Source organism: Ammospiza nelsoni, chromosome 12 (genome assembly GCF_027579445.1).
Source record: "Ammospiza nelsoni isolate bAmmNel1 chromosome 12, bAmmNel1.pri, whole genome shotgun sequence".
In the NCBI taxonomy this organism is placed as follows: Eukaryota; Metazoa; Chordata; class Aves; order Passeriformes; family Passerellidae; genus Ammospiza; species Ammospiza nelsoni.
The window spans coordinates 5,500,000-5,512,380 of NC_080644.1; the positions used below are offsets into that span (position 1 = coordinate 5,500,000).

The 12,381-nt window shown below is 42.6% G+C and overlaps 1 protein-coding gene across 3 annotated transcripts; it reads left to right on the forward strand.

Annotated features, from left to right (window-relative positions):
• The first annotated feature begins 2,927 nt into the window (after nt 1-2,927).
• GID8 (GID complex subunit 8 homolog) lies at nt 2,928-10,340 on the forward strand. Of its 3 annotated transcripts, none has more exons than XM_059480543.1 (5): nt 2,928-2,985; nt 4,124-4,253; nt 5,388-5,584; nt 6,086-6,283; nt 6,621-10,340. In XM_059480543.1, the coding sequence occupies exons 2-5, from the start codon at nt 4,136-4,138 to the stop codon at nt 6,792-6,794; spliced, it is 687 nt and encodes a 228-aa protein (XP_059336526.1). In that variant the 5' UTR covers nt 2,928-2,985; nt 4,124-4,135; the 3' UTR covers nt 6,795-10,340. The 3 variants fall into 3 exon arrangements, with proteins under 3 accessions (XP_059336526.1, XP_059336528.1, XP_059336527.1); XM_059480545.1 differs by lacking the exon at nt 2,928-2,985 and adding an exon at nt 3,200-3,381; XM_059480544.1 differs by lacking the exon at nt 2,928-2,985 and adding an exon at nt 3,287-3,492.
• The last annotated feature ends 2,041 nt before the right edge of the window (nt 10,341-12,381 follow it).

Sequence of the window (12,381 nt, forward strand, 5' to 3'; positions counted from 1 at the left end):
TGCCACAAGGAACCCTGCAGTGAAACAGGTATTAAATTCCTCTTACACACCTTTAGTAAGAGGCTTACACCACTTTAAGTAGTGGTGATGCAATCTGAGCACCCAGTGAGTGCCACCTGAGCACAGTACACTTCCAACCACAGAACCTCTACACCTTTGTGCTAAAGCCAGTCAGGATCTACCTTTGCTGCCTAAACATGTGTCACCTCAGTTCTTTCCCTGCCTTGTTGTCTTCCTAATTCTTTTCCTTTTACAGCCTAATTTCTTTTAATTTAGGAAATTTACTCCTGGGTTACTGGTCTGAATCTACATCATTCTGGCAGCAAAGCAGGAGGAGCATTTTTTGCTTATAATGTGACTTTTTTTTCACTTTAGGCCTTCTCTCCTGTAACATGCTGGTAATTTGTGACTGGTTTGAAATGAAAACTCTGCTAGGAAATCCTAGAAGGGATTAATAACCATCAGTCAGCTTCTAAAACAGTCTAATAAGCACTTTAGCTGTCTCTCCTCCTAAGACACCAGAGAAGCTTATGCTGAGATACTACAAATGCCTCAGCACTAACTCTCCTTAAAACTTTTTTCCACTTCCTTCCAAAAGTGGGTGGTCAGTGCATTAACTTTCCTCTGCTGCTGACCCATCTTATTTATGCCTTGGGTTTCCCTAATTAATGTTTGTTTGTGTTTTTTTTGAACTTTGGGTTTCTAAAATTGGCCTCACTTATATTTGTTGTGTCTCACACAGGGGTTGTTACTTACGTGTGACCCACAAAACCTTGTGACATCACTGCTGTGTGGCACAATGTCCCCAGATCTGGGATGTCACTTCTCACTCACTCTCCCCTTAACCACTCTTTGAAGATGCATAACCTTTAAATATAAACACAACACTTATTTTATGTTCATTCCTTCCCTCAGTTCTCCATCAATGAATTCTCTGAGTGAGCCAATTACAGCAGCCAGGAGAAACTGCAGATGAGAACCCATGGATGAAAGCAAACAAGCAGGTCCTTTTCCCTCCTCAGTCTCTGCTGATTTTGTTGTATTTAACAGGTAATTAAATATATTTAAGTCAGAAAAGACTAATTTCTCTAGGCTGTGCTCCAATTTTACCTTTTTTCTTTTAGTGGAAAAAGGTCTCTGTCCTCAGAGCTCTGCACATCACAAAATAGACACGTCATGTGGCAAGGTAAGGCTTCTTCAGGATTCTTGATTTTCCAAAAAGGCTGGATGAACACAGAGAAATACTTTAAAGAGGGTTAATCACATCCACATAAAGTAAATTCCTTCTTTACCAGCTGAGACAAACTTGCAGAATTTTCCCCCTTTCCAATTCTAGGTAAATTCCTTCCCTTCAATACAAGTATTTTTGTGACTTCTCCTGGAATTAGTGACTTTGGTTTGGGATTCACTCCATTTAACCCCAAATATTAATCATCAAAACACCTCTTTGAAATTAGGATTTAACAAATTCTAATTCATGTTAAAAATCTATAAACTGCACTTACAGTTATAGATTTGTTTTAATCTCAATTTCTTTCATCTTGTCCCCCAAAAAATCCAATTTTCCATGTTACTACTGCCTCATCACAGTAAGATTCTTGTAGAACTGTGGCATATTCTATGGCTCTAATAAATTATTTATTACATCATAGGTTTTCTCTGTTTCAACATAAGCACAACTGTAATGAAAGTGAGTTTTGGAGCCTGGGTTTTATTACAGTTACCAGATCAAGAGTGAAAAGTGTACAACTGTGTCCATATTCCCCATCTGTGTGAGTGAAATTACATTTTCCTGAGGAATATAATTTGCAGCATTTCATACAGACAAGTGTACATTTGTTCTCCCTTGAAATGTACAAATCAAGGTTTTATTGCAAAATGTGAAATATGTAAAATTTTCTGAAGGGAGGATGTTCTTTGAAGTTTTGGGGAAGTTAACAAAGCTTGCTAAGAAGGATGTACCAATGATTGTGGACACAAAGAACGCAGAATTCATGGGCCACAAGGCCATCTGACACAACTCCAAGATAAGGAAGACACTAATAAAGCCAATTCAGCAATTGTTTTGAAATCAACTCCAACTGGGTTAAAGGTAATGAGGGCAAGGGCAGATCCTGACCACTGACAGATCCAAAACACGAGACTGAGCATGTGGATTATTCAACTTGTAGCCAATGAACACTAATTCATTTGCTAAAATGTATAAATAGTAAGAAATTTTGATAGTTGGTGTGCTGGCTCTGTGGATTTGCTACACAGCACCCGTTTCTGCGCAGAACTGTAAATAAATCAAATACCTCGACTCTGTGTGTGGATTGGCTTCTTGTTCACCTGGTGCAAGAACCTATTCTGGCAACACTGCGTTCCTGCTTTACCTGCAGTGACCCACAAAGCCGGGCGTGGGTTCACCAACGCCTCAGCAGCCACTGCGCATTTAGACAGAAACCATCAATGCTGAGCCAGGACAGCTCCCAGCCCAGCCGATCTCCACAGTGGAAGCTGCGGGGCTGCACAGGGATCCCGCAGAAGGTGCCGTGCCCGTTTCCCTGGCAGATGGCGGGGCCGCAGCTCCCGCGGCCGCTCCCCACAACCGCAGCTCGCACCGACCCCGCTGGGACCGCGCACGAGCCGCCGCCGCCGCCTCACACGGCGGTTCCGGCGCCCCTCGCGCCGAGCACGGCCCGGATGAGCCTCTGCCTCAGCTGCGTGCGGCGGGGCCGGCGCTCAGTGCCGTGAGCGGAGCGGGCACGCAGGGCAGCAGGAGGAGGAGAAGGCGGGCGCTGTCCCTCAGCGCCCGGCGGCCGCCATGGCCGCCCCCGCCGCCTCCGCGCTGCCCCGGCCCCGCTCGGCCGTCGCGTGTTCTCGCTCTCTCCCCGCGCGCTGATTGGCCGCGAGCGCCGCTCTCGCGAGACCCGCGCGCCTGCGGCCCGGCGGAGGCGGCGGAGGCCCCGCGTTCGTGCGTCGGAGCGGCCCCGGGCGCGCGCGGTAAGATGGCGGCGGGGGGGCCGCGCCGGCCTCGGGGCACGGCGGGAGCGGGGCCCTCACCCTGAGTGGGACCCGCCGGCCCGGCCGCCGCTCGCCCGCTGCGGCTGCAGCGGAGGCGCCGGGCCTGTGGCGAGCGGGGCCCAGCGCTCCCGTGGCCCAGCGCCCCTGTGGCCCGCGCAGGCCGGGCCGGGCCGGGGCGGCGGGGGAAGCCGGGTCCGCGGCGAGCCGGGCAGGGCGGCTGCACCAGCGCGGGGCGGCGGGAGCCCCGTTCCCCCAGCGCGGCTGCGGAACGCGGGGCCGGGAGCGATCGGGGCCCGGCGGGTCGTGCTGCCGCTGTCGGAGTTGCCGGGCCGGGCGCGGGTTAGCGAAGGGAGAACCTGTTGGAAACGGCTCGCGGTGAGGAGCCGCGCTGCCGCTCGTATTGTCTGACCCGGCTGGCGGTGCCTGTTGCTGTTGTTGTGGCCGCCTGTCCTCCCCTTTCGCTGCCCCCGTGGTCGGGACTTGGAGGTAGAAATTATAAACGCGGCTTTGGTGAAATGCTGTGCTTTCCAATCCGAACAGAAATATTGTCTAGAAAAATAGTGGAGATAATGTTTTGGTAGCGCTGACAGGAGAACTTTCGGGGCAGCGAAGCTGAGCTAGTGTAAAGCTTTGAGTTGTACACTGGATAATACATCATTGACAGTTTTGTAGCTGTGCGATATAGGGAGCTGTCCGAAGTTTTGGTGAAGATTTAAAGCAGATATTGTTTACGTAGGCATTGCTAGAAGTGTCATAGTCTTTCTGGCTGGATGTCAGACTCTGATTTGCTGGTTTCACACTGTGATGCTGCATGTCCTGTGTAAATTCTATACAAGATTTTTATGGAGTGGACTTAAGAGTAAGTAGAAGATGGTATTTGAATTTTTTATTCTGAGATTTCTGAAAGCAGCTTTAGGGCCTGGTAAATAGATACAGGAGAGTGCAGGAATGAGGAGGAAAAAATGCAAAACTCTGGTTTAAGATAAAAGGGTCAATTTTGAATTATTTATTTAAAAAAACTTATAGAAAGCTCTAAAGATGGCAGTAACACAATTCTTACATAGATTAAACTTATTTCTTTTTGAATCATGTTCAATGAGATGCTTTTCTTTTGTAGTTGGAGTCCAGGATGAGTTATGCAGAAAAACCTGATGAAATCACGAAAGATGAATGGATGGAAAAGCTTAATAACTTACATATCCAGAGAGCAGACATGAACCGCCTTATCATGAACTACCTTGTCACAGGTAAAAACACCTGCAGGCTCTTCATGTGTGTCACATACTTTATCAGTTTGGGGTAGAATATGGACCTGGATGGAGTGGAATTAAGGGCTGTGAGAACTTAGTCATTGCTGTTGGCTTCTCTTAGCAAAGCCCAACTGCTCTGGTGTTCTCTTAGCTGCAGACTGACAAAGAATCAGAGACTGAGCAGTTCTCATGGAATACAGATGACATTTATGAGCCTGAACTCTTCTGCTAAATGATAGAGAAAACAAAGTGTTTTCTGCAATGCTGTAAACATGACCTGCTTCTCCGTGATATCCTTTTTTGTGCCATTGAAACAGCTCAAGATAAGTTGCTGTTGTTAAATAACAGTCTGAAAGCTGCAAGAACAGCTATCAGAAGCAAGTTTTTAACTGGGCAGAAAGATAAACTCTGAGAGGGCACTGTTGTCAAAATAATTTGAGACCAGAATATTAACCCCTTCAGCACACACCCTGGCTTTATACTTGGAACAGGCCAAACCCCTGGGGAATTGTTGGTAGTAATTAGGTGCATGCCATCCCAGGAAGCTGTGCTAGGGCGGAGGCGTTTGTATCCATCTACACCCCTGTTTACACTGAGTGTAGGGAAGCCTCTGGGTTGAAGGAAGAGCATCTCAGTGGGTGGTGTAAATCAATTTTGTGTCTGTGAACTCAAGACCTGAGGTTTAAAAGAGCTGTTATAACCTTAAATACTACACGAGAAAGCAAAATTATATCTTCTTGTCTATCTTAGAAAAACTGCTGGATCTGTGTAAACAGATCTGGGGCTGGAGGGCAAAGCAAAACCACCCACTTGAAAATGTGACTTTCACAATCTCATTTTGCAATAAGCACAGTGCTTTATTTAAGTATAAAACAGGCTTTCATGTTAAGAGGTATTGGACTACAAGTTCCTTCCCTGGAGAGTGAGCAAACATGAGTTCAGAATGAATTAAGCATTTATAATAAAATGCCTCTTGGATAAATGACTTCTTATATAGAAGAGAATTTTTCACAATTTTGGGTTAATCATTAAACCCCCAAATTGCACAAGCAACTCTCAAATTAAGCTGATATGTTTTCTTCTGAAGTGTTTCATGCAATACATTCTATGGGTAAAATGTTCCTATTTCAGAGGGCTTTAAAGAAGCAGCAGAGAAATTTCGGATGGAGTCTGGAATTGAACCCAGCGTGGATTTAGAGACCCTGGATGAAAGAATAAAAATCCGTGAGATGATCTTGAAAGGGCAGATTCAGGAAGCCATTGCATTGATAAACAGCCTCCATCCAGAGCTGCTGGATACCAACAGATATCTCTACTTTCATTTGCAGGTGAGGACAGGTGACAGACTTTTATCTTTGTCTTAGAGTTTGCTGAGAGAATGGGAAAAGTAGTGAGGAAATTAAGGTTATGTTGGGAGGTTTGTGACTGAACATGGATGCAACTGTGGGTGTTCTTGTCATTTTTTGGTAGCAATGGGAAACTTTGTGGCATGGTGCAGGAGCCACCATATACAGTTATTAACATGAAAACTTGTAACAGCACCAGTGACTTGTGACTTACCAGCTTCCAGTCACTGTTGGCCTGAATTCCTTTAGTAACCCATCTTCTCAAACCCTCTTACTCAAAAGCACCAAGTTCCCTTTTCCAGTAGATTTTGCAGCCAACTTGCTGCTCCTTGTCTCACACATTGAGAAGAATTGACCTCAAACTGTCAAATTACAGATTAGCATTTGTCTCAAATTACACACCAGTGTCTGAATCTTCCAGCCTTGCAGTAGTGGAGATTTGTTAATTTGTTGAGCTAATATTGCTGTTTCTTTCGTGTGTAGCAACAGCACTTGATTGAGCTGATCCGGCAGCGTGAGACAGAGGCAGCTCTGGAATTTGCTCAGACCCAATTAGCAGAACAAGGGGAGGAGAGCAGGGAATGCCTGACAGAAATGGAGCGCACGCTGGCTCTGCTTGCCTTTGATAATCCCGAGGAATCACCATTTGGAGACTTGCTGAACATGATGCAGCGACAGAAGGTAGTCCTTTCTCAAAGGGAACTGATGTCTTTTATATGGATGTTATGAAAATAAAATCTAAATATTTTTTAAATGCTCCGAGAAAACTTATATAGTGATATGCAAAAGAACAGAAGTGTTTATTGAGCAAGATTTAAAAAATGGTGTTAATATATTCCAAATGTATTCAACTGCTTGGCTCTCTTCCTTCCTTTCTCCAGGCTTCTAGTTGGTGGAGCTTTGTTCTGGCCATTTCTGAGGAATTAGCATGCTAGGTGTGCTCTTCCCAGTGTCTGCATGACTTTAGCAGTGTTAATTATATGAAAACTGTCACTGAACTCCGGTTTTTCTTTTCCAGGTGTGGAGTGAGGTTAATCAAGCTGTTCTAGACTATGAAAATCGTGAATCAACACCCAAGTTGGCAAAATTACTGAAACTACTACTGTGGGCTCAGAATGAGCTGGACCAGAAGAAAGTGAAATACCCCAAAATGACAGACCTCAGCAAGGGGACGATCGAAGAGCCCAAGTAAAATGTGTGCAGATGGACATCAAAAAATCTTAGTACTGCACAGTATACATTTATATCAGTCTGTGACTGAAATATTTTTACTACAGTACAGCACTCAATTCAGATTTTTCAATGAACATCTAATTTGAAGGGAGAAAAGTCCCTTTTAAATGCTGCAAAAACTGCATTGAAAGGCGCTGTATCTCTTTGGAAGTCTGACTTAGGCTATGCACTATAATACATTTTTAAAAAAAACAATTAAACAGGACAGGAAAAATAGCATTTTTAAAAGTACAGAACTCAAGCTTTCTAATTGGCTGCTGATGCCTAGTTTAGTGGCCAGTGAGTTAATATGGAGTTATATTGGCAACTGTTCAGTTTAACTGTCTCCTGTTTGAAATGTGTATATAGAACAGTGAATATTTTCTACCTTTAAGTTATAGCCAGATATACATTCCCCTTAAAAGTAACTGGTCAAGTTTTCATCTATAAACTTTGCAGTAAGGTCAACTTTTTGCTTAGGAAATAGTGTACAAACTTGTAAATCATAATTTAAGGACTTTTGTTTTGGTTTTTTTTTCTTCCTTGTTTCTGACTTCTTGGTGCTTTATATGGTGAGAGCTATGTTCATAATGGATCAGTGACCCATCTTTTCAGGAGGAGTATTGATGGAAATAGGTTTTTCCTTAATATTCACAAATGACCAAAACGGCCCCAGAGGCATTTGAGGGTTTTTTTAACAGGGGCCTTTTCCCCACTATGTTAAAACTGCAGCAATTCCAGGTGGCTGCTACAGCTTTGAAGGCCACTGGATGTCTGTAAGCTGAAAGATTCATGTTAGGAAATCAAGGGGTGGGGAGAGATGCTTGTTGAAGCCTCTGATGCATCATCTTGTGCAGGATCTGCCTTCATGCTTGCTGAATAAGAATTGTAGTTTTAGAGCTACTTGGGCTGTTTTTATGCCTTGAGCTAAGCAAAGCAGGGCTGTCTAAAACCAGAAATTTGCATTTTGTCACTTCTTCCATACCTTTCTGAAGAGATGCAGTTCATCCTCATCTGTATTTGTTTACTGACTGTCCTCACTCCAGTTAGAACTATAGTTTTAATGTGAAGTCCAGACTTTCAAGTCAACAAAATGTAATCTTCTGGGTATGGGATGTTCTGGTCGAGTGATTGCAGCACTGCACACTGGTGTATACCCAGTGGTGGGAAGCACTAATCTTGCCAAATCTATCTCTAGATTTTTAGGTCTATAGATCAAGTTTTGCCAAGCACAGAGCAAGCTGATGAGTGAAACAGTTTAACATCATGAGACACTGGCAGTTGTCACACCAGTCCCATACTGTACATAATCTAGTCTTGTATGGTAGGTATTACCCTGTAGAATGAAACTTAGTTTTCACTTAATTTTACTGGAATACTTAATGCATTAAACTGTATAAAGCTTTGCAGATACACCTGGCTTAGGGGAACTAACAAAACCTGTTACTGATTGCATTACTGTGAACACTGTTTACTTGTGTAGCTATTTTGGGGGGGGAAGGCCATTGTTTGTTAAACAGCTGTGAGAGATGCAGAGCACCAAGGTTAAGCAAGATGATGGATGTAACAAAATCATTTGTTCCCATTTCTTACTGATGGTTCTGTTCTCCACTTTGAGGCATTTGTGGTAGGGAGGTCTTCACGTTTATATATAACAAACAAGCTATCAGTAGCCCCCCAGCTACAGCAGCAGTTTGGCTTTCCTTCACCCAGGCTGGTTATTCTGACACCAAACTTTTAACAGTTGTGGGTTTGGTTGTTTTGGGGTTTTTTTAATTTTTTTTTTTTTCTTTTTGAAGTCGGTTGATGTCTGAAAACCATGTATAACTTTTAGTTTGTGAGAAACTGTATGGTTAATGTAACTTTGTTTAATAACAAACTGCAGAAACAAAACTGGAATAGCTCTAATTTCTTCATGTAGAACTGATCAGCTTTTCCTCTCTGTTCTGACACTTGTGTTGTTGAATCTCCTGTACAGCTTCTCCCTGGTGAAGTGGAAAGTGGTGCGGTTTTGTGGCATGATGAGCATTTTTCTCCATGAGAAATGCAGTATTACAGCCCTGGGTGAGAAGTTCACTGTCCTCCTAGAATGCTACCTTAATTCCATAGAGTATTTGGGCAATGATTGAGCATAGATTACTTGAATTTCCACGAGCTTGTTGTTTTTTTCCATTAAAAAAATAAACACGTTTTTAAGGGGGTTAATATAAAATTAGTCTAGAACTATTTCACTTTGTTTTTATGAACATGCCACATTGATAAGCAGCTTTAATCTGTAAAGTTTTTGGTAACTGCAAGAAGATACTCGAAAGCTATGCATTTTAGAGAAAGCATAAAGGTAGTGATATTGGTACTTCTAAGGATCTTTATATTAGTGTATATAAAATAGTTTGCATATACAAATATAATATATAATCTGTTTGAAATATTCTTGAATGGTAGGGGCTGTGAAACATATTATAATTTATGGAAATATTGTACACAGTAAACAGATGTCTCAGTACACAAATGAATTTTTGTCATATGCATGAGAAGTGTCTTATTTGGTGACTACTAATGAATGGGCTTTTGTTAACCCATTTTTGTTAGATAACCACTTTAACAAATACTATTAAATGCCACTTTGATCAGTTTGCTTTAGTGTAAAAATACATATTTTGTTCCACTGAATTTAGAACAATATGAAAATAACTTTTGTAAGATTTGTTCCAAACCCAATGTTGGCAGACAGATCTGGTCTTTAGAGGTGGTGCACTTTTCCTCCCCCAGCCTTGCCTTTGGTGAAAGCAAATAAGATATTTTCATTCATGCTATGGATGTGGAGAAGCTGGATTGTAAAAAATATCCTGTCTTACACCTCTGCAGAAAGGCTGCATAGCAAGTGTGTTTGATTAGGCTCCAAATCTCCCTCCTTTTCCCAAAGCCATCACCTCCCTGTAACTGTCTTTGCTGTTCCCATGTTTTGTTTCTGCCTGTCAAATCTAAGCTGAGCTGTGGCTGCTTCTGTTGTACAAAGGAGGGATTTTGGAAGGGTGGGGGTTCACAGACTTTCCTGAATATGAAGTTGTGGTGATACTTTGAGAAATACTTACTGAACTGTTTAATTTTATATGGTTGGAAAAGCAGAGGCTGCTGCACAGAAACTTAACAGCAGAATTTCGAGTAAAACATTTCCTCTCAAGACTTTTGAAGAGGCAAACATACACCTTTAAGCCAGATGAAGTACATCTCTCTCTTTAAGATTATTTCATTAAAACACTTTCAGCTTCTTTCACCCACATTAAAAGAAAAATTGAAAAGAATTCTGCTTCCTTCCTACTCCTTGTAAATACAGGAAAAGCCACTACATTATTCCAGGGTGATTTTATTGTTTTTAATTTGTAAAATTTATGCTTTGTATGCTTGAGTATAAGCTTAAAGGCATTACTTTAAAAAATCCTTGACTAGCTGAGTGTTGTTCAACTTATTTCAAACCACCTTGTGTCCAAGTGGGTTGCAAAGCTCATTAAATGGAGTTGGATCCCTGTGTGTTGTGTCTTCACGGGAAATGGGGCTGCTGCTGTCAGCCACGGCTGAGAGCATCCTTGAGAGCCAGAATAGAGCAGGGTAAGGAGTCCTGTTTGCCCTGAATCTGCCCTGAGGCTGCAGGTTCTGACCTGCACTGTAGCTCTCTCTTCCCTCCAGAAGCGACACTGTGTCAGGAATTGTTTCTGCTCTGCTGTCCTTAACAAAAAGGGACGTGGAGGGTTTGGAGCTTTTGTTGAGATGGTGTCCCCAGCCCTGCTCACTGCTGAGTGTGCTCAGCTGAGCACAGAACACAGAGCTCATGAACAGCACCCTCAGAAGGATTTGTACTTCTCCATGGGCACTCGAGGTGCTACAAACTATTGTTATTCCTTTCTGCTCCCCCTCTGCCTTCACTTAAGCACAAAGTTGCCCAAGCTACTGGTGGGCTGCATGTTGATGCTTTCAGGCACCTCAGACCAGAAAGCCCTTTGTGTGCTGTCGTGCTCTTCATGAGGATTGCAGCATGATTCCAACCATATCCTCTACCTTATCTCACCTGCATGAGTTGCTGCATGGAAGTTGCTGTTCATTTACAAGCAGGCTCAATTTGCCAACTTCTCTGATAATTTGCTTTTTTTTCAGTGTATTGCTGCCTAGTAATTTTGCTATGTTGGATTATGTAGCAGTAGAAACCTGTGTGTGTTTTCTTTATTGTGTGGAAAAGTTGCATTGAAACTGTGCTGGGTTAAGGAGCTCTCAAGCTGCACTCACTGTCCTTTCAGGAGACAACAATTGTCCTTCATGGAATGTGTGAGCCTTTTGCTCCATTCATACCCCTTCAGGAATTGATCCTAATCTGTGCTTTACTTCATAAAATCTTCAAATAATTCAACCATTGTATGGGTGAACTACATGGATAGTAAATATCAGGTCAAATATTAACCAAATAATCTTTTGTTTGGTTTAACCTTTTGTTGACAGATTAAGCTGAACACAGGAAAAATGAGAGGAGGTTGTGTTCTTGTGTAAGATTATTTTCTTTAGTCAGCACCTGTCCTCTGAGCTGATTCCCTTTGTCGTTTAATCAGCTTGGTGGGAGGTTTGCTTATAGAAAATTATGCAGCAGTAAAAGGAATGATGTCTGTGTGTTTACTCTTTAAATTTATTTATGTGAATGTGATGGATATTGCACTCAAACACTTTCAACTGAAGCTGGTTTGGACAGTGAAAGTAGCTTCTTATCTGAGGGGCAGATTAGTCAAATTCCTAATTGAAGAGGTGGCACTGAGCAAGACAAGGAAAGGAACAAAAAGGTACAAAAATAATGAAAATTTGTGCTTGACTTCCAACTCAACTAACTCACTGGAAATATGATTCATTGTTGCAGTGTCAGTGTTGGAAGTGTTTGCACCCCTCAGCGGTGAGACTGACACAGGATCCCTCATACCTAGCTATGAGCTCACACGTTTTCTGCATCTACTCTACCATGCCCAAGGCTCTTCAGTTCTTTCCTGAGCTTATTGCATGGATTTCACTTCTGTAGTTACATCAGAGCCCTCCTGCATCGAGTTAACTCCAAACATACACACAATTTAAGAAACCCAAAATACATTGTCAGTGGTTTACAGTTTTGGCTGCAATTTGCCATGACTTGGCTCCCTCTTCTGGAAAAGGGGACAGTAGCAGAGTGAATAAAAATACTTCATAGTTTCATTTCCTGCCCAAATAAAGGGAGGAAAGCCTACAACTAAATGAAAGCTAAAGTGGTTACTACACCAGTCTCTACTTGCAGCAAAGCTTGTTGTATTTGTGTTCTCTGTGTGCAGCAAGTCTGTGTGACTGTGCCTGACCTTTTTTTTTTTTTTTTTTTTTTTTCCCTGAGGAAGAAATAAAAGCAAATGATAAAGTATGACTTGATGATTTCTACTTTTTCAGCAACCTCCTCTGTGGAGCTGTCTTTTGTGTATTTCACCTTTGCGCCTATTTCACTCTCAAAGTTTCAGCTCAATAATAGTGTTATGCTTCCTGTAGCAAACTGTTCATCGGGGGCCTGCCAAAGG

What these genes read in the sequence shown, in the direction of transcription:
- GID8 (XM_059480543.1), top strand. Translation starts at nt 4,136, where the DNA reads ATGAGTTATGCAGAAAAACCTGATGAAATCACGAAAGATGAATGGATG. An exon ending in ATCTCTACTTTCATTTGCAG is followed by an intron (nt 5,585 to 6,085) that starts GTGAGGACAGGT and finishes TTTCGTGTGTAG; the next exon opens with CAACAGCACTTGATTGAGCT. An exon ending in ACATGATGCAGCGACAGAAG is followed by an intron (nt 6,284 to 6,620) that starts GTAGTCCTTTCT and finishes TTTCTTTTCCAG; the next exon opens with GTGTGGAGTGAGGTTAATCA.